Raw genomic sequence first — 23,430 nt, 5'->3', positions numbered from 1 at the left:
CCCCTTATCACCATCCCACTTCGAACCGATTTTGACCAATTTTTTTGCACTTTAAAACCACGGGAGGTGTCTTTTCGGTAAAAAAAAAATTGTAAATATTTTCGGAGGAAAAGGTGTGCGATTCAAAGGAGATTTGGCTGTTGTTTCTAGCACTCCGTTTTCACTCTCACATGTTTTTTTCACATGTTTTACACTATTTTTCTTCATTAAACACATTTTATGACATGATGATGCTGAAGTAACGCACATGTGGTCCATTGGTGGGGTATAAGTGGCAAAAAAAATAGCAATTAAAATTGTTACCTCCACCTCACTCAATCGAGACCGTGTGTGTGTGTGTGTGTGTGTGGTGTGTGTGTGTGTGTGTGTATGTGTTGTGTGTGTCTGTGTGTGTAAGAAAAAGCATATTCTTACAGAAAAGTGTTATTAAAATGAATTATCTCTTACATAACTTTTTTTTTAATTGCTGGACAAAAGCATCAGACTCTCCAATATTTTAAATTGTAAAAATTTCATAAATTTTCAAATTTTTTTTATAACATAAATGTGTTGATGGGGAGAAAAATATTCTTTTCTACTCTAGGCACAAGGCCCGAAATTTTGGTGGAGGGCGCCAGTCGATTAGACCTCAGTACTCAACTGGTATTTAATTTAACGTCCCCGAAAGAATGAAAGGAAAAGTCGTCCTCGGCGGCATTTGAACTCAGGCATAAAGACACAAATTACTGGTAAGCAGTTCACCCGGCGTGCTAACGTTTCTGCCAGCTCGCCGCCTTATGGAGAGAAAAATATTGAAAAACACCAATACATGCGAGAGTGAGAAAGAATCGAGGAGTATGGTCTTGGGATGTGCTAGAAACAACAACCTTAAATCACACACTTTTTCCTCTGAAAAATATTTACAATTGTTTGTTTTTTTTTACCGAATAGGCTGCTTGCATGGTTTCAGAGTGCAAAGAAAAAATATGGCAAAACCGGTCTGGAGTGGGATGATGAGTGTGTGTGTGTGGGGGGGGGGGTAATAAAAACATTTATAACCTTTTTTGTCATACAAAAGATGTACCCTCCCCGCATCAGCGCCATTATTCCGAAGGCTGTGGTAAAAATAAAAAATGGAGAAAATCCACGTCAAAACGGGGAAACTTCCTGATCCGAAATTCCTCTCCCCATCCACTCAGATAAAATTTCCACCCAAAATTTCTTTATAATCGTAATCTATGCCGTTTGAAAGATAGTTGTATAAACTTTCATTAAAAGATACTCATTTTCCTGAAAGTTAAAAGGGAAAAAATTCGGATCGTTTGAATTTTCCAACACTTCTCTCTCCAAACATTATTTGCAACAAATCCCAGGATACTCTAAATTTAGAACATCTAAGCAGTATTTGTTGAAAATTTAGTTAAAAAGTATCCATTTTTCTGGACCTTATGAAGCAACAAAATCAGGTGGGATACACATCCGTAGGTATGCCTATATTTTTACGGCACTCCGTCGGTTACGACGACGAGGGTACCAGTTGATCTAATCAACGGTACTGCCTGCTCGTGAAATTAACGTGCAAATGGGTGAGCAAACCACAGACACGCGTAACCATGGCCGGTGAAAAAGTACAGCAGGGTTCGCTACCTACCCGTGCCGGAGCCACGTGGGGCTTTAGGTGTCTTCGATCAATAAACACTCACAACGCCCGGTCTCGGTATCGAAACCGCGATCTTATGATCGCGAGTTTGCTGCTCTAACCACTGAACCATTGCACCTACACATTACACCTATATATATATATATATATATATATATATATATATATATATACATACACACACACACACACACACACGTGCGCGCGCGCACACACACACACACGTGCGCACACACACACACCACACACACACACACACACACACACATATATTTGCGTCCACAAATAATTATCTTTTTCGTCTTCGCTTGCAAAACGAGAGAGCGATGTTCAATTTGCGTCTTTTATACAGCAATCCTTTCATGCATGTTGCACTGTATCTCTTCCCGTATTTTTTTTTTTTTTTGTAAGATATTCGTCCTTAGTTTGTTAATTTTCAGGGTCTGATTTCTTTTTGTAACATATTCACCTTTAGTTCGTTAATTTCTCAGCTCCTTTTTATTTTTTCTGTTTGCAACATATTCGCATTCAGTTCGTTAATTTCTCGGATCAGCTGAAATTTATTTTCTGACAGTCGGCTGTTGTCTGTGTTCTCTGAGAACACTTGGTTTCCCATCTTATTTCATTAAAATATCTATTTTTTGGTTCATGTTTTTCCTATCACATTTCTGCAACCACTGCGTATGTTTTTCTTTGACTTCGTGGAAAGATTTGGCCTCCCCTACAAAGTTTTGGCGAACATTTTGCAATTCTGACTCGACATTTCTTTCATCTCGCAGACATCTTTCCACATTGACTTCTCTTTCAGAACGTTCCATTTCTTTACACTGCACTGGTGCCATCTCTCAAGCCGGTTTCTCGATTGGGCGACGATCTCCTGTGTTAATACGGTGCTTCACACTACACTGGAGTAGAAATTCCGATTTCGGTGGGATCACTATCGTCCGTAACGCTTTCACTTCACCACCAGCAATAGTCTGCTTTACCATCTTGACAGGGACTAATCTTTCTTTCACCCGAAGCTTCATGGAGCAGAAGTCCAATTGACACCCCATAGTCGCCAAGTAGTCCAAACCAAGAGACAGAGACACTCCATCTCCACCACGTAGACTAGAAGCACGACATTTCGTCCTACAACTTCAATCAGGACATCAACCGGTCTTCTCAGTTCAGTACACTGTCCGGTAACACCGCACAACTGCCGTGATAACTCTGGTAGGTATCGATGCTGTGACATCTCGGGTCTCACAAAAGTCTGCTCCGAAGCCGAATCAATCACAAGGTGACACTTCTAGTTGTCAATTCTACCATCCACTTATATGCTGTCAATTAGCCTTTTTACATCTTCTCGGAGTTGGGGCTTCTTTGGAATATTCGGCTGGCGGTTGCCCATTTACACCAGCTCCTTCCTAGTTTTCCGACTCTCCTTTGTCTTTCGTTACCTTCTTACTATCCTTCTTTCGTGTAGGGCAGTTAAAACTGAAGTCTCTTTTCACCTCATGTTTCACACTTTCTCCTAAGTGTGAACTTTTTACTACTGTTCTGCCTTTGCTCTCTCTTCAGTTTGTAACAATCTTGCATCTTGTGTCCTGGCTTCCCACAGTACCAACAATATATTCCAACCGTCTCTTGTTCTTTCTTCTTCAAACAGCTTTCTCTGTTATGTCCGACCTTTTCGCAATACCACCAACTTTTATTAAATCTTCCTGCTTCACGTACTTGCCCTTCTTTGCGTTGAGTCCGGAATTGTAGTCCACCTGAAATCTTCCTGTGCTAGACCTTACATACGACTCAAATTCCAGAGCTCTCGCCAATGCCTCTTGTATAGTATTCGACTGTGCATGCTTCACTTGAACTTTAAGCTCTGCACTGCCCAAAGCGTCGATGAACTGCTTTCAGAAGAAGAGCCAAAAGTTCCTGGGCAAGCTGTTGTAGTGATTCTCTTCTAGTCCTTATGCGGGCCCGAAATCGTACCCTGTACACTTAAGCACATAGTGCCATATCTTCTCTCTAACACTGCCACTAGTGAAGGAGAACAGCTTCTGTCCTCTACAGTCAACTAGCTCAGTACTTCTACTGCAGCGCCCTTTAGACTAGTAGCAAGCTGAACTGCTCTTTGCCCATCGTCCAATCCATTCTGGTCAGCCAATAGTTCAAACTGGACACGGTAGGCCTCCCATGAGGTCTTTCCCGAAAGATTCTACTCATTGAGTTCTTTTAAACAGACATAATTAAAGTATAGATATTCTTTCAAATAACTGAGAAATTACGAATCAAAGTAAATATTAGGCGTCACTTTCCTATATTTGGCCCTACACTTTTTATCATAACTTTTTTTCTACTGAACCAAATTTCGAGTATTTTATGTCAAAATGTAGCTTATAAATGGTCCATTATAGCACAATAAACCGAATTAAGATTGAGCTAAAACTTAATTAGTGGTAAAGCATTAAATTGGCCGCAAGTAAGTAAAAGTTGGAAACAACAAATTATCACTTTTTTCATCACTTAAAGCTGCATAACTTTTTTTCTATCAAATATCTATTAACAGGGGTTTCACCAAAAGATTGCACTCATCGGGTTCTTTTAAAAAGTGTAATTAAAATATAGTTTGCTTTTGAAATACGTGAGATGTTTTGAGTCAAGGCCGTGTGCGAAATATATGTTTGCATGTATGTATGTATGTAGTATGTATGTATGTATGTATGTATGTATGTATGTATGTATGTATGTATGTATGTATGTATGTATGTATGTGTTATGTGTGTAATTGTAAGCCCATATATGCATGTGCGGTAAGCGTGCGTGTATACAGTGTGTGAGAGAACATGTGTAGTGATGGGTGCGACCTACATCGGGATAATATAATCAATGTACTTTTTTGAAGATTTGATTGTGCTGTTTTAATTTATAAAACAACAATAACAACAATACCAAAAGCAATACTGAAATTTCACACACAGACACACATACACACACGCGCTCACTGACAGATCGTAGATATATATATACACTTACAAAAACACTCATATACGCAAGGAAATCATTGGAGAGAAAAAAACCGGTAGCGGTATATAATGACACAATTTCATTAGTTCACAGTTCATAGTGCAGAAGTTACGAACGTTCAACCTCAACTTCTACGCAACTTGTGATTCTTGTGAATCTTGTACTATCTCATCTTAAGGTTTTTCTTTCTAAAAATATAACATAAGAAATGAATCAATCAAAACAAGAATGGGCAGCAATCTTCGATGGACTTGATACATCGAAGGATGGAAATTTGTCGGTTGAAGAACTTAGTATTGGTCTCAAAAAGAAAAACATTCATGTCAGCGAAGGGGCACTAAAGGTTAGTGGTTTATTTTAATACATGACAATAAGCATACACAATACAATAAGCATACACAAATAACAACACGTATACACGCAGAACCACATCAATATACAATAGTTTCCACAAGGTCACGCTGTGGAAAAATCTGTATGCGATGGTTTGTATGCATGTATATGCACATGTATGCATGTGTTGTATATATATATTTATATATATATACAGAGATAGTGAGAGGGAAAGAAAGAAAGAGAGAGAGAGAGAGAGAGACAGACAGACAGACATATATATACCTATATTAACATATATAAACGTACATTTACATATATGTATTTATACACACAGACACAAACTTATAGTTGCACTCCATACTATATATGTGCTTTTGTGTGTATGTATGTACGTAAATAGTATATATTTATATGCACAGGCATATAGACATATATATATATATATATATATATATATGTCTATATGCCTGTGCATATAAATATATACTATTTACGTACATACATATATATATATATATATAATATATATATATATAATATATATATATATATATATATATATAGGTGTGTGTGTGTGTATGTATGTATGTACATATGCACAAACACACGAACAAGTTTGTTGTATTTGTAAGTAATCAAATACATGTTCGTATGTATTTAAATTCGTCTCCGTTTAAAACTATTTTTTTCTTTCTCTCTCCTTCTCTCTCTTTAACTCACTATCATAGTCACCTGTAGAAACTTACCTATTCAGACACTTGGAAAGCTATAATTAGAACAGTTTTACTAAATGGAAAATTGTTAGTTATTACATGATCTATGAATGACTGCCTTCCTGGTGAGTTAAACGCACACATTCACACACACTCGCACACACCAGGATATACTTACACACACACACACACACACACGCACGCACGCACACACACACACACACACACACACACACACACACACACACACACACACACACACAGTTGAAAACAAAGAGGAGAATGGATATTTATTCACATCCCAAACTCTTTTATTAAAAAGTTTTCTGCAGCATCACGTTTAACAATGCCTAACATGTGTTTCTACTGCAGCAACTGTACATTGCTCTGTATGAAATTATTCATCATAGTCGCTGCAATTTCATCAAGATAAATGCATCAGACTCCAATATTTTAAATTATAAGCAGAAACAATCAGGCTGAAAAAATTTCATAAATTTTCAAATTTTTTTTATAACATAAATGTGTTGATGGGGAGAAAAATATTCTTTTCTACTCTAGGCACAAGACTCGAAATTTGGGGGGAGGGCGCCAGTCGATTAGACCTCAGTACTCAACTGGTACTTAACTTATCGTTCCCAAAAGGATGAAAAGAAAAGTTGACCTCGGCGGCATTTGAACTCAGGCATAAAGGCACAAAACACTAGTAAGCAGTTCATCCAGCGTGCTAACGTTTCTGCCAGCACGCCGCATTATCGAGAGAAAAATATTGAAAAACACCAATACATGCGAGAGTGAGAAAGAATCGAGGAGTATGGTCTTGGGATGTGCTAGAAACAACAACCTTAAATCACATACTTTTTCCTCTGAAAATATTTACAATTGTTTGTTTTTTTTACCGAATAGGCTGCTTGCATGGTTTGAGAGTGCAAAGAAAAAATATGGCCAAAACCGGTCTGGAGTGGGACGATGAGTGTGTGTTTGGGGGGGGGGGGTAACAAAAAATTTATAAACTTTTTTGTCATACATAAGATGTACCCTCCCCGCATCAGCGCCATTATTCCGAAGGCTGTGGTAAAAAAAATGGAGAAAATCTACGTCAAAACGGGGAAACTTCCTGATCCGAAACTCCTCTCCCCATCCACTGAAACGTCTTATTACTCTGATATAAGAAAGCAATTTCGTAATAACTGTCACAAATGGTGTATTTTCTGTCATGAAGCAGTACAAAAACTGTCAGCTGGAGGAGAGAGAGATAGTCGCGTGTTGGTGAGAGAGGTTGTCGGAGGTTGGCCAGAGGAAAAGACATTATTCTGCTTAGCGAAGGCATCTGTGAATTGAATAACTGCTATCATTCACAGAAAAACTATTGTCTTACCATGAGAAAAGCACTGTTGAAGTGTTAAGTGAAATTTGGCAATCGAGGGTCGAATCCACGCTATGCCTGCAGTAAGCCACAACAAATACGTTGTGGAATAACAAAAATTATCTACTGTCATGGAAAAAGTGTTATATGAGGTAGATATAAAGGTCCCTTCCAGGGGCCGTATTATAGATTTTTTCAACAATCTAAGTATGTCACGAGCTTTCTAGATATGAGTTGTACTCATGGGTCAAGTTTCATCAAAAACAATACTACCATGTAGGAGGAGTTAGCCAACAACGCCACAAACACACACCGATTTGCCACATATGTAGTAGATATGTTGATAGATAGAAAAATAGCTAGATAAATAGATATACAGATAGATAGATAGATAGAAATACATATATTTACGTATATTACACACATACATGCATGCAATATTCTAATTTGGTCCAATTTCTGATTCATTTATTCGTAAATATACAGATTTACCGTTGTTGTAAAGCCACGAGGTTAAAAGGCAAGAGATTTTTTTACAGAACAGAGTGAAGAACAATTCGACTGATTTGACATATTTCACAAGTTCGTATGGTGTATGTACTGCTTCCGTACTGGTAAAATGGGGAGAGAGAAGAAACCTACTTACAGCTTCTTATGAAAAATTCATTGAGTAACAGCCATCCCTTTGCTCCTTTGAATACAACTACATTCGTATTGTTGTGTATAATCCTGATAGGAAACGATCACTGAGAATGAAATCGTTTTATTCAGCGTAACAATCAGCTTCTGTATTTAAAACAGAAGTGTAAGCCTGTCTGCGATTATTGAAAATGACAGGCTACCATCCTTTAATTAGGATTGAAAAACTATTCTGGAGGTGCCTATTTAGAAACTTCTTCTGGGACAAAGAGAATAAAAATACCCTAGCTTTATATGATTTTAAGGTTAGTGTGGAAGATTGTTTTTAAATATTTTAAAGAAAAAGGAGTTCGTTTTAAGAAACTAATGCAATGCAAATGGCGTTATAAATGTCAGCAATTTATAATTATGAAAACAGTTTGAATGTTGCCTTGGAAATATTTATTAGCTTTTTACATCCCCTAATGAAGGGAAAATCTAAAGGAAGCGCCAGAGAATTGAATTACATAACTGTTCAGTTACATTTCAGTGTAGGAACTAACATGCGTGAGGGCACGGGTGGAGAAAGGCAATGGAGGAATTAGTGGCTCAAATTTCCATTCAGCTGTCAACTAGAAGTATCAGTAACGGCCTTGGTAATACTAGTTCAATTTTCCATCCACTATGGTTGCCAAAACAACATAAGTAGCAGAAGTAGCCAAAGCAGCAATGATAGTGGTGGTAGTGGTGGTGGTGGTGGTAGTGGTAGTGGTGGTAGTAGTAGTAGTAGTAGTAGTAGTAGCAGCAGCTTGGTTAGATTAGCCACTGTGATATGTTCAACTGATCTATTTCTATAATGGCTGTTTTTTGAATCTGTTGATTCCCAACGTTGATTTTTGTAGATGAAATGGTGGCGATTTTGTACTTACTGGCATTGACACATATCACGATCTATTTTCGGAAAACTGAGGCGCATCTGATGACGAGTTCTTTCATTTAGATACATAAATGCCAATTCCTACTGTCGAAGTAGCAATCGCTGCATGTGGTGCAATGTATCAGATGTATTCGCAGATACTGACCTTAAGATTTGGTAGTTGATAAAAAAGACAAATAAGTTAAAAAGGAACCACAATCCTTTACATACTATGACCCTAACAAACTTCATCAGTTCTTAGAAGTGTAGTATATTCTGAGTTACATTAGTAGCAACATGGACTTTCTCCCTCTTCTTGGTCTATTAGAGAATTTGAGTAAAATTATATTAATGTGTCCAACTGATTAAAAAATTATATTTATTTATGCAGATGAGGATATCTCTGCATTTGAATTGATGTAATGATTGCATTATTCAATTAAATGGAGCCGTTTGAAACGGTCGTACTGCATCACCTCTTAATATCCTGTTGCTTATTTTAAATTTATTCACCTTACTTTGAGTTGTACGGATAATACCGCACTGACTTGGTGCTTCAACTTACCTAATTCAACTTAATCTCAATTATCTCTTTATATATATATATACTTTATTTAAAAGCAGCAGACATATAACAAAAGCTATTACTCGCAGTTTCATGTTCCCGTTCGTCAGACAGTTTTGTTAAAAGAGAACCGAAATAACAATTTTATCAAAGCTAGCTAAAGCATACACCTTTAAAATGAATTTGTTTCATTGGTCCTTTTTCGATTAATACAATTAATACATAAAAATTAAAATAAAAATATATTTAAATATTTCACAACAGTGAAGGTGTATCCTTTAACTAATTTTGATCAAATTGTTATTTCGGTTCTATTTTAACCAAACTGTCCGACGAACGGGAACGTGAAACTCCGAGTAATAGCTTTGGTTATATTTCTGCTGCTTTTGAATAAAGCATATTACTGGTATTTGAGTACTCTTTTTGCCACCTTGTTTCACATTTATGTGCTTACTTCGGTACATATATATATATATTATATATATATATATATATATAATATATATATATAATATATATATATATATATCTTTATGTATATCTTTATACATACATACATACATATATATATATATACACATACATACATACATACATATATATATATATATATATATTATATATATATATATATATATAATATATATATATATATATATACACATACATACATATATATATATATATATATATTATATATATATAATATATATATATATATATATATATACTCGATATAACATATTCTCAATATGTTGTCTATTGACTTTTATACATGCTAGGCGACTGGTAGTGAAATTTCTAAAAAAAAACCCACGATCCTATAAATATTTTACGTATATATATATATATATATATATATATATATATGTGTATATATATATATATATTATATATATATATATATATATATCTAATATATATATATTATATATATATAGATATATATATATATGTATATATATATATATGTATATGTATATATTCATTTTCATTTTCTTTCGTTATAGTCTGTTTTTCCATACTTACTATTCCTGATACTGACACAAATTTCTTTGCCCAAGAAAAGGATAACCTATTTTACACGTATACGGGACGGACCACGTCACGGTATCGACGACGTAGATCACGCGTACACCCCGGTGACAGCCGCCAGGCTGCCGGTATCGGCCGTTGTGGCATTCACGTTGACGCACGCGAAACCGCGAGCTTTTGTACGTTACCGACGATCGCGAGTACGAGAGCACGGTGCTCTTTACGTGATGCAGGCGACTCACTGCAGTGCAGCAGAGAGGCGGAAAGTGCATCTGGGAAATGAATAACTGCTATCATTCACAGAAAATATATATATACGCACATGTATATATATATATATTTGTATATACACGAATATATGTATATACACATATGTATATATAGTATGTATCTATATATATATATAATATATATATATATATATATATATATATATATATATATATATATACTAGCATTATGACCCGTCGTTGCCGGGTCATAGTGCTAGTGCATATATATATGTGTATATATATGTGTACATATTACATGTACATCTATATATATATATATACATCTACACATAAAATACAGAATACAAAGTTATATCTTGATATCGCTAGTGATAACAATACTCAAAATATATAACAGACTGGAATTGTAGGCCCGTTTCTTGCAATTTCGATCAATTGTATCTTGTCCTCCCTCTTGTATAGCAGTGTGGCTACAATCCAGCCTACCTCTACTTCTGGGGGGACATTTTAAATTTTTATCCGGGACGTCTTACGTCCCAGATATAAAGGTAAAAATAAAATATTTCCATTTTGCAAGGTTCGAGTCGAGTACTCCCTTGCACGCTCCGTTGACTCGAACCTTGCTTCTATTGTGGCGAATTTACCGCCTCGGGTTAGATATCTTTCATAGTCGCACCAAGACACTTTTCGATGGTACTCTCCTCCAGGTGTTCAATTTTTTTCTCTACATTGTATACTTTATAGACAATAGTCTTTTCTTTAATTTAATTTTTTATTTCGTTTGGTGGCGTTTTCCTAGATTCATTGTCTTTGTCGGTGATCAATCCAAAATAGGTTTGTATTTCTTCCATTTTAGTTTTAATGAGTTCGCGCTCGCCGACGGCTGCAGCGAAATTCATTTTTGGACTTTCTTCTATCGAAGGCATTCTAACAAAAATGCTTACGTATAAACGGTGAAAATATTGCCAATTTCCGCAAACAGGGACACAATTCAATTTTTAAACAATAACCAAAGCTCCTTCTCCCAAAGGGGTAGGGTTACAGTTTACAATTATTTAACAAATGCAACACAACAACCTTTCTCTTACGAGGAACCAACAAATGTGATAACAATAGATAAACAGTAATAATAATAACAACAAACCTTACGGTGAATCAAAAAGCAGTACGCAGTTGAAGCTATAGTCCTTTATGTATAAGAAATAAACCAACAGCAGTACTCAGTAGAAGCGGCTGTTCGAGAAAAGAGATATTACATACAGCCAAACTTCATATAGATACTTAATGCTAGCTAATTAGCAGATAATCTAATGTAAAAGCCGTGCTTAAACGGTATGTGCACAGCTCCATCTGGACTATGGCTTGTCCGTTTTCGTTTTTCGTTGAGTTCTACGTCTAGTTGCAGTATCCTGTACTCACGTATATATATTTATATATGCATGTATATATACATGTAGATGTAGGTACGTACATATATGTTTGTATGCATGCATATATTTTATTTATTACATTATTGTCTGACAGCGCGTTCGCGTCAGGGTCGATTCGATTCGTCGTTTCGTCCCACTTTCCCTTCCTCCCAGTTTTGTTATATTATATATATATATATAATTTATATATAATTATATATATAAATTAATATGTTCATAAGAAATAATTATTTTGAAAATTTTTTCTCTTATGAGGTTTTTACGCTATCTACCTGACAATTCTTGTTAAGTTTTCCTTATTAAGTAGTTGTCCTTAATTGCATATATATATATATTATATATTATATATATATATATATATATATATATATATATATATAATATATATATATATATATATATATAATATATAATATATATTCTTCTATAGAAGATACATAATTTAAGTATGTTTTGAATAAGTGTTAATTGTAATAATTCTATAAAACTTCAACAATACATATATTGTATTATATGTGTGTGTGTGTGTTGTGTGTGTATAAATGCATATATATATATGTATATATATATATACGTATATATGTACATGTATATATATATATATTTATATATATTTATACATATATATAATATGCATGAATATATATATGTATACATATATATATACATACATATATATATATATATATATATATATATATATATATATATATATATATATATATATATATATATATATATATATATATGACTATATTTATACATATATATATTATTATATATATATATATATATACATGAGATAGTATTGTTGAAGTTTTGTAAATTCCTGCACATATATATGTGTGTGTGTGTGTGTGTTTGTGTGCCTGTGTCTGTATTCTAACCCCACCATCACTTGACTAGGATGTTGCTGTGTTTACGTCCCCATAACTTAGCTGTTTGCAAAACACACCAATAGAGTAAGTGATCTGCTTACAAAGAATATATCCTGTTGTCAATTTCTTCGACTAAAGGTGGTACTCCAGCATGGTCGCAGTCACATGACCGAAGCAAGTAAAACAATAAAGATCTATGCCATTTTAATCCTGAGCAACGCTGGGCATATTTGCTAGTATATATATATATAATATACTCACTAACCTGCTCCGGGTGTCAAGAGCAGTACATAGGCCAAACAAAAAATGGTTTGCGTAAACGAATGGCCCTGCACAGATCCCAGATAAAAATTCCCCAAAACAGAAAAATAGCTTTTAGCCAACACATAGATACTTGCGCCAACAAAAAAACACCAAACTTCAGAATTTTCCCCCTCTACCAATTTAGGGACGATACAACCTCGAGACAACGAATAAGTAAAGAAAATCTCTTTATTATAAAATACAGGCCACTTCTTAACGGGTCTACGACAAACAATTAATATAGCTCAACTTAAGAATAAAAGAAATATATATACACACACAAATATTACATTCCATAGAATCCATTACTTATCGCCCCAAAACAGCTATATCTTCACCCATTCATATTCTCCCTTCTCTGTTTTTTTTCTTCTTCTCCCTCTTCTTCTCCTTCTTCATCATCATCGTTATCATCATCATCGTCGTCATCGTCATCACCACCATCATCATCGTCATCTTCTCCTTCTCCTTCTTCTTCTTCATCGTCATCATCATCGGCACCGTCATCTTCTTCTTCTTCTTCTACTTCTCCACCTTCTACCCCCACTAATGTCTTAAAGTATAACGCCTACGCAGCGACTGCCGGTCGCCACTGACCAGCCCAGATTTTCCCACTCCCACCCCCTCAAGAACTCACAACGACCTCGAATACACAAGTGCAAACAAGGGAGTCAGAGAAAGGCAGAATGCCACATATATCTGAACACTACTATGGAAGTATTCCTTTAAAAAAACCTTTCTTCTAATTTTTCAAAATTTTTCAAAATTTAATTATTTAATCGTTACAGTTGAAAAGGTCTCAAAATGACCGAAACCGGTACTGAAAGATTCACTATAAAATCATCTTAGCATTTTCTATTTTTGACTTGTTTTTTCATATATATATATATATATATATATATATATATATATATATTATATATATATATATATATATATAATATATATGTGTGTGTGTGAGTGTGTGTGTGTATGCATGTACGTATGTATGCATGAGTGTGTGTGTGTGTGTGTGCGTGTGCGTGTGTACTGGCACATTGGACCCAGAGCCAAACCGATGCCTTGTGAATATATTTGGTAGACAGAAAATAAAAGAAGCCCTTATATTTTCACTAGAGATATTATGACTGAATGTGTTCGCATACTTCATTTCTGTGTATGGACATATGTTTACTCTTTTGCTGATATTTATCCCGAGGTTTTGATGAGCTGTTTTCTAAAATTAATAGCTGTCGACATTTTTGACGACGCGAGTATACAAGTATTTATATATTTAGTTTCGCGAAAAACGTACTGTTAGTCAATGTTTTCCCCATGTTTTGAAACTGTTTTGACCAGAATCTCTTCCAAGCATGCTTCTCACAGAAGTATTTTTTTTTAATTACTTCATAATTAGCATTAATTCTCTGAATGAACAATAGCAACACCAAACCTTCACATACATTTGTTGATTCATCAAGAGCAAAATTAAACCACCGGAAACTTTGTACTTATTTAATTGATACATGAGAGTATCTCGTATCTTTTCGTTCCTTCTAGTTAAAGCAGTCAGTATAAGTTTAATTTTTCTGTACATATATCTTCAACTTCTGCTATCATACAAGATTTAATTACATCACCGTCAGCAAATGCTTTTGTTTTCTAATGTAAAAAAAAAAAAAAGATGAAATAAATACAAATACGCTTCATTTGCATTGTTGTGATAAAATATTAAGTTTCTAAATTTCATATTTCCCATGCCGCAGCTTTTCTGTTTGTCAAAATTTGCGAGATAAATATTTCGTTTGCTAATGTCTGCATATATTCATTTAGTAACTCAATGGTATCACTGCATATTATGCACAGTGCTTTTTTGTTTACTTTCTCAGAAAAATATTTTATCGCCTAATGTTCTTTAAATATATGCCATTTAGGCTTGAACTCTCTCAAGATGAACTTATATTAAACTCAATATGTATGCATATATGTCTCTCTCTCTCTCTCTCTCTCTCTCTCTCTCTCTCCTCTATATATATATATAATATATATATATATATATTATATATATATATATGGTGGTATGTAGATGCAAAACGTCCGCTGTAAAAGAAAATGCCAGCAAAATGTGCAGCATCTGATGCACTTTTTTTCAAAAGGAATCTCTCAAAAAACTACCCTTGATCCTATATGCACAGTTGGGTCTCTATCGGCTAATTTTGTCCAAGAGGTATTTTTTCTTGACTATGAGTTGTTGAAACTGGGTGTGCATCTTTTATACCATCAAATACGGTAACAACTAGTTTGATGCTCGATGAGAGAAAAGGAAGTAGAAGTATCTTCGACATTTCGATCTTCAACTTTCTGAAGAAGAACATAAGAAAGGAAACAAATGCGTATTAATCTGTTTGAAGCTACCTTAAAAATGGCCGGAAATAAATTACACACACACACACACGCGCGCGCGCGCGCGTACATAAAGTAGGCTCGTGTATTGTAGAAAATATTATCTACGCTTGTAGTATAATGGAAAGGGATACAGCACTTTTTCTCAATAAGTCTAAAGGTGTCTTGTTATTAAAAGAAATGAGAGGAAAAAAGGTTAAAATGGGTTGCTTTCAGTGATGTTATAATAGTAAGTGTATGAACAGACAGATGCTTACACTGCTGGATTCTGACTTGAATTTACTTTATCCACCCAAAATGGCTGCCTGTGTACAAGTCATTGCTTGGTCCTTATAAAGTCGGTAATAAGCTATAAGTGTCACTTGTTGCAATGAAAGTACTCGTTGCAATGACGTAAAATTCGGTACGTACTATGTATGGCTTGGCGTTAATTCTTTTTTTAGTTTGAATTGTGGTTTCTGAGAAAACGTCATATCAACCAGTTCACTCCACCATTTCTTATAGTCGATTATTCATAAACTATATAGAGGAAGCCTATGTTTCTGTTAGCCTCCTCTATTCCTCCGACTATTTAGAAAAGTGAAAAGTTTTACTGTTTAAATCTCTTACACTTATTTCTAAGTAAAAGAATCATATATTTTGTTTTATAACCATAATTTATTGATTCATTTCAGGCCACTGTAGAAATAAATTAAACTTTCGTTCTTAAATTTCGATACTGAATTTTAATGTTTGCTAATATCGAAAGCATTATCGGAATATTTGTTTAACGACCCTTCCATAAGGTACCCGAAGGACCCTAAGACACTTATTAAGCAGAAACACGTGTTCGAGTGTACAAGGGAATGCTGAAAAGTACCTGGCTTTAATGTTATCACGAAAGGCCTAGTTGAAGGCCCAACCTTCCGAGTTCTTTTACAGGGCTTAGAAAAACTGAAGGACTACTGCAATAAGTGTGTGAATCTGAGAGGGGAATATGTTGAATAAAATCATAATTAACTGATCCTCCTGTATCTTCTTTTACTCAAAACCAGGAACTTTTCAGCATCTCGTTGTAAATCGGTTAAATACACAAAACCATTATATCAAGACACTTATTCAGCAGAAGCATGTGTTGGAATGTAATACGAGGAAAACAATTTTTATTAAATAACTTTTAAAGATGTGTAACTCTCCATTCTTCATTATTATGTCTTGATAATATATTCTGTATTAAACATGAAATTTATTCAAGCGAAATTGGGATATAACAATCGATATTGCTTATTCTAAAGGATTCTAAATGTTACCTAAGATTCGATATGGTCAGGATTTTGTTAGAGTGCTCATAAGGTATCTTCAGTCTTTTGCGTTATATCATATATATATGTATATATATATATATATATATATAATATATATATATATATATATATATATATATATATATATATATATATATGAATATATATACACACAGGGTGCGATGAATTACATTGTCGCTAGTTTATATTTTAATTTCATTATTTATCTTTGATTTTGTCGCCTACACAGTATCGTAGGCTCAGTTGGGCACCGTCTGTGAGAAAAACAGTACCATGACGCACAAACAGAACCTAGTCATGGCAGTGAGACAATTTCTGCGGTCACAATACCTCTAATATCTGGCCACCTAGCTCCCCAGACTGCAACCTCCTTGATTATTATATGTGGGGCGCAGTTGAGAGAGCAACAAAACTCCTTGAAACACCAAACTGAAGGCAAGGATTATGGCAGCATTCCCCAACTGAAGCAAGGAGACAGTGTAGAAGAGTTGCAGGGGATTTCGAAGTCGTCTGGAACTTGTGTTTGAAGCTAATGTCGATTTTATTGAATAAACTCACTCTTTAGTATTTCAAGATATTTTTATGTAACTTTGGTAAATATATTTGTTAAAATGAGATGTCAGTGTTATTTTCACTTTTGCGTAATTTAGACGGCAATTTTTCATTCACCGCATCCTGTATATGTGTATACATACATACATACATACATACCATACATACATACATACATACATATATATATATATATATATATAATATATATATATATATATATACTATATATATTATTATATATATCTCTTTACTTCTTTTACTTGTTTCAGTCATTTGACTGCGGCCATGCTGGAGCACCGCCTTTAGTCGAGCAAATCGACCCCGGGACTTATTCTTTGTAAGCCCAGTACTTATTCTATCGGTCTATTTTGCCGAACCGCTAAGTGACGGGGACGAAAACACACCAGCATCGGTTGTCAAGCAATGCTAGGGGGACAAACACAGACCCCCAAACACAACCACACACACACACACCATATATATAATATATATATATATATACGACAGGCTTCTTTCAGTTTCCGGCTACCAAATCCACTCACAAGGCATTGGTCGGCCCGGGGCTATAGCAGAAGACACTTGCCCAAGATGCCACGCAGCAGTGGGACTGAACCCGGAACCATGTGGTTGGTTTGCAAGCTACTTACCACAAGGGTGAAAAATTGAATACTAATTTGATTAATATCAACTTAAAACCAGTGGTCTAGCGTATAGAAAAATCTGAAGATTCAGAAAAATTACATTACATTATATAATATTATATTACATGCATATAAGTGATTACGTAAATGGTAACAACGAAACTGGTTTGTGATTAATCTGTATATTTTGTATCTTGCTCGCTTACGTTCTGGCGTTTGCTAAATTTTCCTGAGAACATTACTTTCTTAGTGGTAAGACAATAGGGGGTCGCCTTCTAGCATAATGGATGTCTACTTAGTGGTCACCCCTCTTATATATATATATATATATATATATATATCACTAAATCGATCATTCTATCGGATGTTGTTACACGTCACTGGTCATAATATGCTTACTCGGAATGATGTCACCCAGCTGTCTTGGCAGGCCGGCAGGCAAGCAGACAAACACTCCTCCTGAACGGAACGCCAGTCCGTCGCAGGGTTGCCCATGTCAGCTGAATGGACTGACACAATGCGAAATGATGTGTTTTGATCAAGAACATAAGGCGCTGCCGGTCTCAGAATCGAAACAACGATCTTCCTGTAGCACCATTGCTACTAAGGCAAATCTGAAATCATTTTATGTAATATCATCAAATAGGACAGCAGTTTATGTGCTGTATGGAACAGCCTAGCAAAACGGCATTAAAATGAAGAAAATTCAGTAGAATCTACTTTGAGGTATATTCTGTGAGATATATTTAAATTAACGAAGTATTTCTAAACTAAATTTTTTTGGCACTGCATAATATTAGATTATCTTCCTTTCTTTTTCCAGTTTTTTTAATGCAGACTTTGATCACATTGTTGAACAAAAAACAGGACATTTACAATAAAATTTGTTTACCTTCCATTATAATTAATTTGAAATTTGAAACATAGTTTCGTTGCTTTATAATCAGTATTCAAATTTCATAACTGTTGATTTTGTACTCCACCCCTTTTGGAAGAATGCATTTTAGTAGTACAGCCCAGCCACCCATCTATCACTCGATTTCCCTCGACCACAAGATGTAGGCTGAAGGGACTGGGGCAACATGAAATAATGTGCATTGTTTAAGGTCATAACCTACTACATAGTCCAGAAACTGAATCCACGACTTTATGACATGATATGAACACTCTTAACTCTTAGGCTATGCACCTTCACTGGTGGACACAGAAAGTACTGAAACAGTAAAGGGACGTAACTAAATCCTTTAAAAAGTTTGTGTGGTACTCTTCAGTTTCTAACATTCATTTCTCTGATTCAAACATTGAAATAAATTAAAAATTCTTAAATTATGTAGCATTCACTTTTATGATTATTAATATTTCATTCACATCTAGGATATATTATTATGGAAATATAAATCGAACTCTGTAGATGACTGGCACTATATTTTACTGAACCCTAATGTAAAGTATTGTTAGTATTTAGTTCTGTCCAAGTAAACAGAATATAGCACTGCTAATTTATGCTACAAGAGTCCAGATAGAATGCAGGTATTTCTAATTGCCTCAGTTCATCGATGAAGAGTAGGCTTTGAGAAAGACATTACATATATAACTGAAGAGAAGTAAACTGAAGACGACACATGAATTTAGTTAATGCGTCCTACATGAATTCAGGTTTCAAAATTATAATAGAAATATTTAATCTAATATAATTTCTTTCATTTATTAACCAGAGAAAAGGTATATATATATATATATATATATATATATATATATATATATATATATATATACATACAGCTTTTCTCTGGTTAATAAATGAAAGAAATTATATTAGATTTAATATTTCTATATAATTTTGAAACTGAATTCATGTAGGACGCATTATATATATATATATATATATATATATATATATATATATATATATATATATATATATTATATATATATATATATATATATATATATATATACATACAGCTTTTCTCTGGTTAATAAATGAAAGAAATTATATTAGATTTAAATATTTCTATTATAATTTTGAAACCTGAATTCATGTAGGACGCATTATATATATATATATATATATATATATATATATATATATATATATATTTAGGAACCAACAACAGCAGCTTCGATATGTTGAGTCGTCCAGCAAGGAATAGCAACCAAATCTTCAAATCATGCAAACCGGACACAATGTGGTCCTATGTATACTATGTCAGAGATGACAATGCCATAGCTGGAAACGCTTTGTTCATGGGTTTACTCCATTGGAGTTAGCCGGAGTTAACAACGATAACAACAACAACAGCTACGGGCTCTTCGAGACTTAGCGGATAGTACGTAATATAGTTAACTACGATCAGTCGTCTAAGTTTCTTTCCAACCACTAACTTGCAAGAGTTAGTAACGTGAGTTAAAACAGGTAATAGGGACGACGAAAACGAATTCAGTTCCGGAGAGTAAAGGCTGAATGTAAAGTTAAGTATGCAATCTGGGATGACTTTAGACACTGTAGGAATGCCATGAAGAGAAGAAATACTGCACTGAGGAGAGCTACGCGTAGTTTATCGCAGTACTATTCACTCAATTTATCTAATGGAGTTTAGACCTTACAATTAACAGTAAGAAAAGCAAAATTCATTTATCATCAAGTATGTTGCTTAAAAAAGCTCACCTATCAAATGGATAGCCTTTTCTTTGGGTATTGTCCTGAGTGTACATGTACAATCTGCGATAAAAGATATTTGGGTTCTGTATAAAATTAAATCACGTTCCACTTTCATAACGGAAATATATTATCTGTGATGCAGTATTGTCTTATAAAAAGAAATACACATGGTTTACCGTCAAAGCTAATCAACGACTGCATTGGTAACATTCATACGGATTGTGAATGTTCCAACTGTTGTTCAAGGGTAGTTAGGTTCATGACATTTTTGCTGAAATACATTGAAATTTTTGTATTGTTCTATAACGCTATAAAACTTCTCTGGAATAGAGAAGTTTCATTCCCATCTACAAAGATTTGATTTAAATACTTTGCTTAATTTGTTGGAATGTATCTCTCTAGTCAATGATTGACAACTAACTAGTCTACTTAACCTGCGCCATCTATTTTCGTTTAGCGACCAATTTGCTACCCTATTACACGTGTTAATTAACGTAGATACTCATTATAGTTGCTTGCGCACTCGTATGTGTTAAAAGAATTACATGTGTTTGAAAGCCAAAGTAGTCATCAGGGCTAATGTCAACAGACGAAACGACAAAAAAAAAGAAGAGAAAAATGTCGTAAAGGGGAGAAAATAGCAATATAATTAAGTAAGAATGATAATTTTAATGATACACCACGTTTGTAATATAAAATGACCGTGACCGACAGATTTAAATTGATTGAGAGTTTTAAAACAAATCCACATTCTGAAAACCTGAAAATAGCATAAATGATATTGTAAATGCTAATTAACAGAGGTGAGTAAGCAGACCAACAGTTAATTGTACATATAACACACATATGTGAATATATATATATATATATATATATATATATATCTCTTATAAAAGTAGTATACCCGAGTTTTGAAGTATTAAAAGCTTTTATTACGTAAACGCACAGACTAATCTCATAACAGCACTAACAAGAGTTAGATTTAGATACAAAACCAAGAAACATGTCAGCTAATAGGGACAGAAACAATCCAAAATTTTGGGAGAAACATTTTGAAAGCATCGATAAAAAAGGCGGTAACTATTTAAGCCTTGATGAGCTTTGCGACAGTCTATATGACAAAGGTATAAATGTATCTCGCCAAACTTTCAAGGTAAGATTTATACATATATATATATATATGTGTGTGTGTGTATGCATGTATATACTCTGTTTAACGTATTGTGCTATGTCTTCTTCGAATTTGTAAGAACCAGGGAATGCATACATACATACATTCATTTTTACTATTTTGAAAATAAGTGTAATAATATATTTGTGAATTCAAATAGTGAAACCGACTAAACCATCAAGTTGTGAATTCTTATTTAATATTTCTGTTCAAGTAAAATTTTATATTACTTTTTAAGTCCCTTCTTCTGCATGCAGCCCTTAGCAGAACCTTTTAACAGTCTTTCTTTCATTGTATATCTTTAGCATAATCGCTGGGGCAGCGAGAATCACACCTCTCTACGTGTAAATTGCGAATCACTTTGCGATCTGCTTAGCATGAAATTGTACTTAGCATGAAATTGCGCCTATGAATTATTAATGTCAATATGAGTGATTATATCCATCCGTCTTTCTGGCCTTGTGTCGATAAAGACATCAATATTTTAAAAGTGTGATGTATTCATTATTTGTACTTTATTTAGAATCATCCATGTAGGGGTGAATTATGATTAGTTCATAGACTTTGTAGTCATTGCTGGGACTATGATTTGGATCTCACTTTCTGCCCTTCTTAGCGTCTATAGCGAAGACATTTAACAGATAGAGGATGAGTTATTAGTATTTGACAAGGAAACAACAGGTAAGACAGATCTCGATAAAAGTTGATCAGTAGTGCCAATTCGAGACTAAAGGTTAAGTTAATTGCACTGGGAAGTGAATTATTTTCTAAACTAAATACCACAAAGATTTTATTCTAGCATTTTATTCTTCATTCACTTTACCATTTTCGTATAAAAGAATACTAATTATCAAAAAAATACAATCCTTGTGAGTGCTTTGATTTTTCATCATTAGTTCAGTTTCAGTTTGAGCAGAACTAAAATATGAAAGCATATTTACAATGATACATCCTGACATTTCTAATGTCACAACATTTTCTATATATATATTTCAGTATTTGTAGTGGTTTTGTTGAAAAAGAGTAACATTATGACACTCATCACGGTTCCAAATGTACCATATATGTCGATATGCTAATAACATATTTCTGTGGAATACCTTCATGATAAATATAGTTCTACCACCCACATCAAAATACTTTTCAAATGTCAGGTTCTGTTATAAATTGAATATTCACATTGAATTTGTTTGGTGATCTTAGTTTTCGTTAGCATAAGATCAAGGACAGAACTTGTTAAATGTCTCTCTTAGAAAATTAACATTCGCTATAGAGTTCAGTAACGACTATGTGTTCCTATTTGTAGAGAGCAACCGACAATGAGACGTTAGGTTTTAGGAATGGTAGTGTAGCACTTCAGTTTCAAGCGATTTTTACTGAGATAGATAATTCTTTTAGGAAATTACTATTCTCTTTCACTAAAGTGTGACTTTCTTTTGTCAAGTAAAAAGGAATCAATATTCTGCATTAAAATAGCAATATAATCAATAGAGGAAAGTGTGTAGCCCAATTTGTGATGATTTGTCTCCTGTTACCAGTGTTACGCAGTTTCTAGAGCCAAGGCACTACTTAACTGAAGATAGATAACACAAGATGACGTATTTCGTAGTTGGAATCATGGAAGAACTTTAAATGGGATTGAAGTCACGTTGTTTCATTATTTCTAAGCTCCTT

At 34.1% G+C, this 23,430-nt stretch overlaps 1 protein-coding gene across 3 annotated transcripts in view; it reads left to right on the top strand.

Annotated features, from left to right (window-relative positions):
• Positions 1-23,430, top strand: part of LOC115219536 (calcium-dependent protein kinase 12) — a 29,299-nt gene that overhangs the window by 622 nt on the left and 5,247 nt on the right. Inside the window, exon 1 of one of the 3 annotated variants that reach the window (XM_029789733.2) lies at positions 4,595-4,991. The exons of 1 other annotated variant lie outside the window; for it this stretch is intronic. In XM_029789733.2, the coding sequence (XP_029645593.1) occupies positions 4,857-4,991 (135 nt within the window). In that variant the 5' untranslated portion in view covers positions 4,595-4,856. Of the gene's footprint in view, positions 1-4,594; positions 4,992-21,499; positions 21,739-23,430 lie in introns of those variants that run through there. One more of the 3 variants, XM_036501585.1, reaches the window with a different exon arrangement.

Source organism: Octopus sinensis, linkage group LG1 (assembly GCF_006345805.1).
Source record: "Octopus sinensis linkage group LG1, ASM634580v1, whole genome shotgun sequence".
Taxonomy (NCBI): Eukaryota; Metazoa; Mollusca; class Cephalopoda; order Octopoda; family Octopodidae; genus Octopus; species Octopus sinensis.
This window is presented reverse-complemented; position numbering and strand designations above follow the sequence as displayed.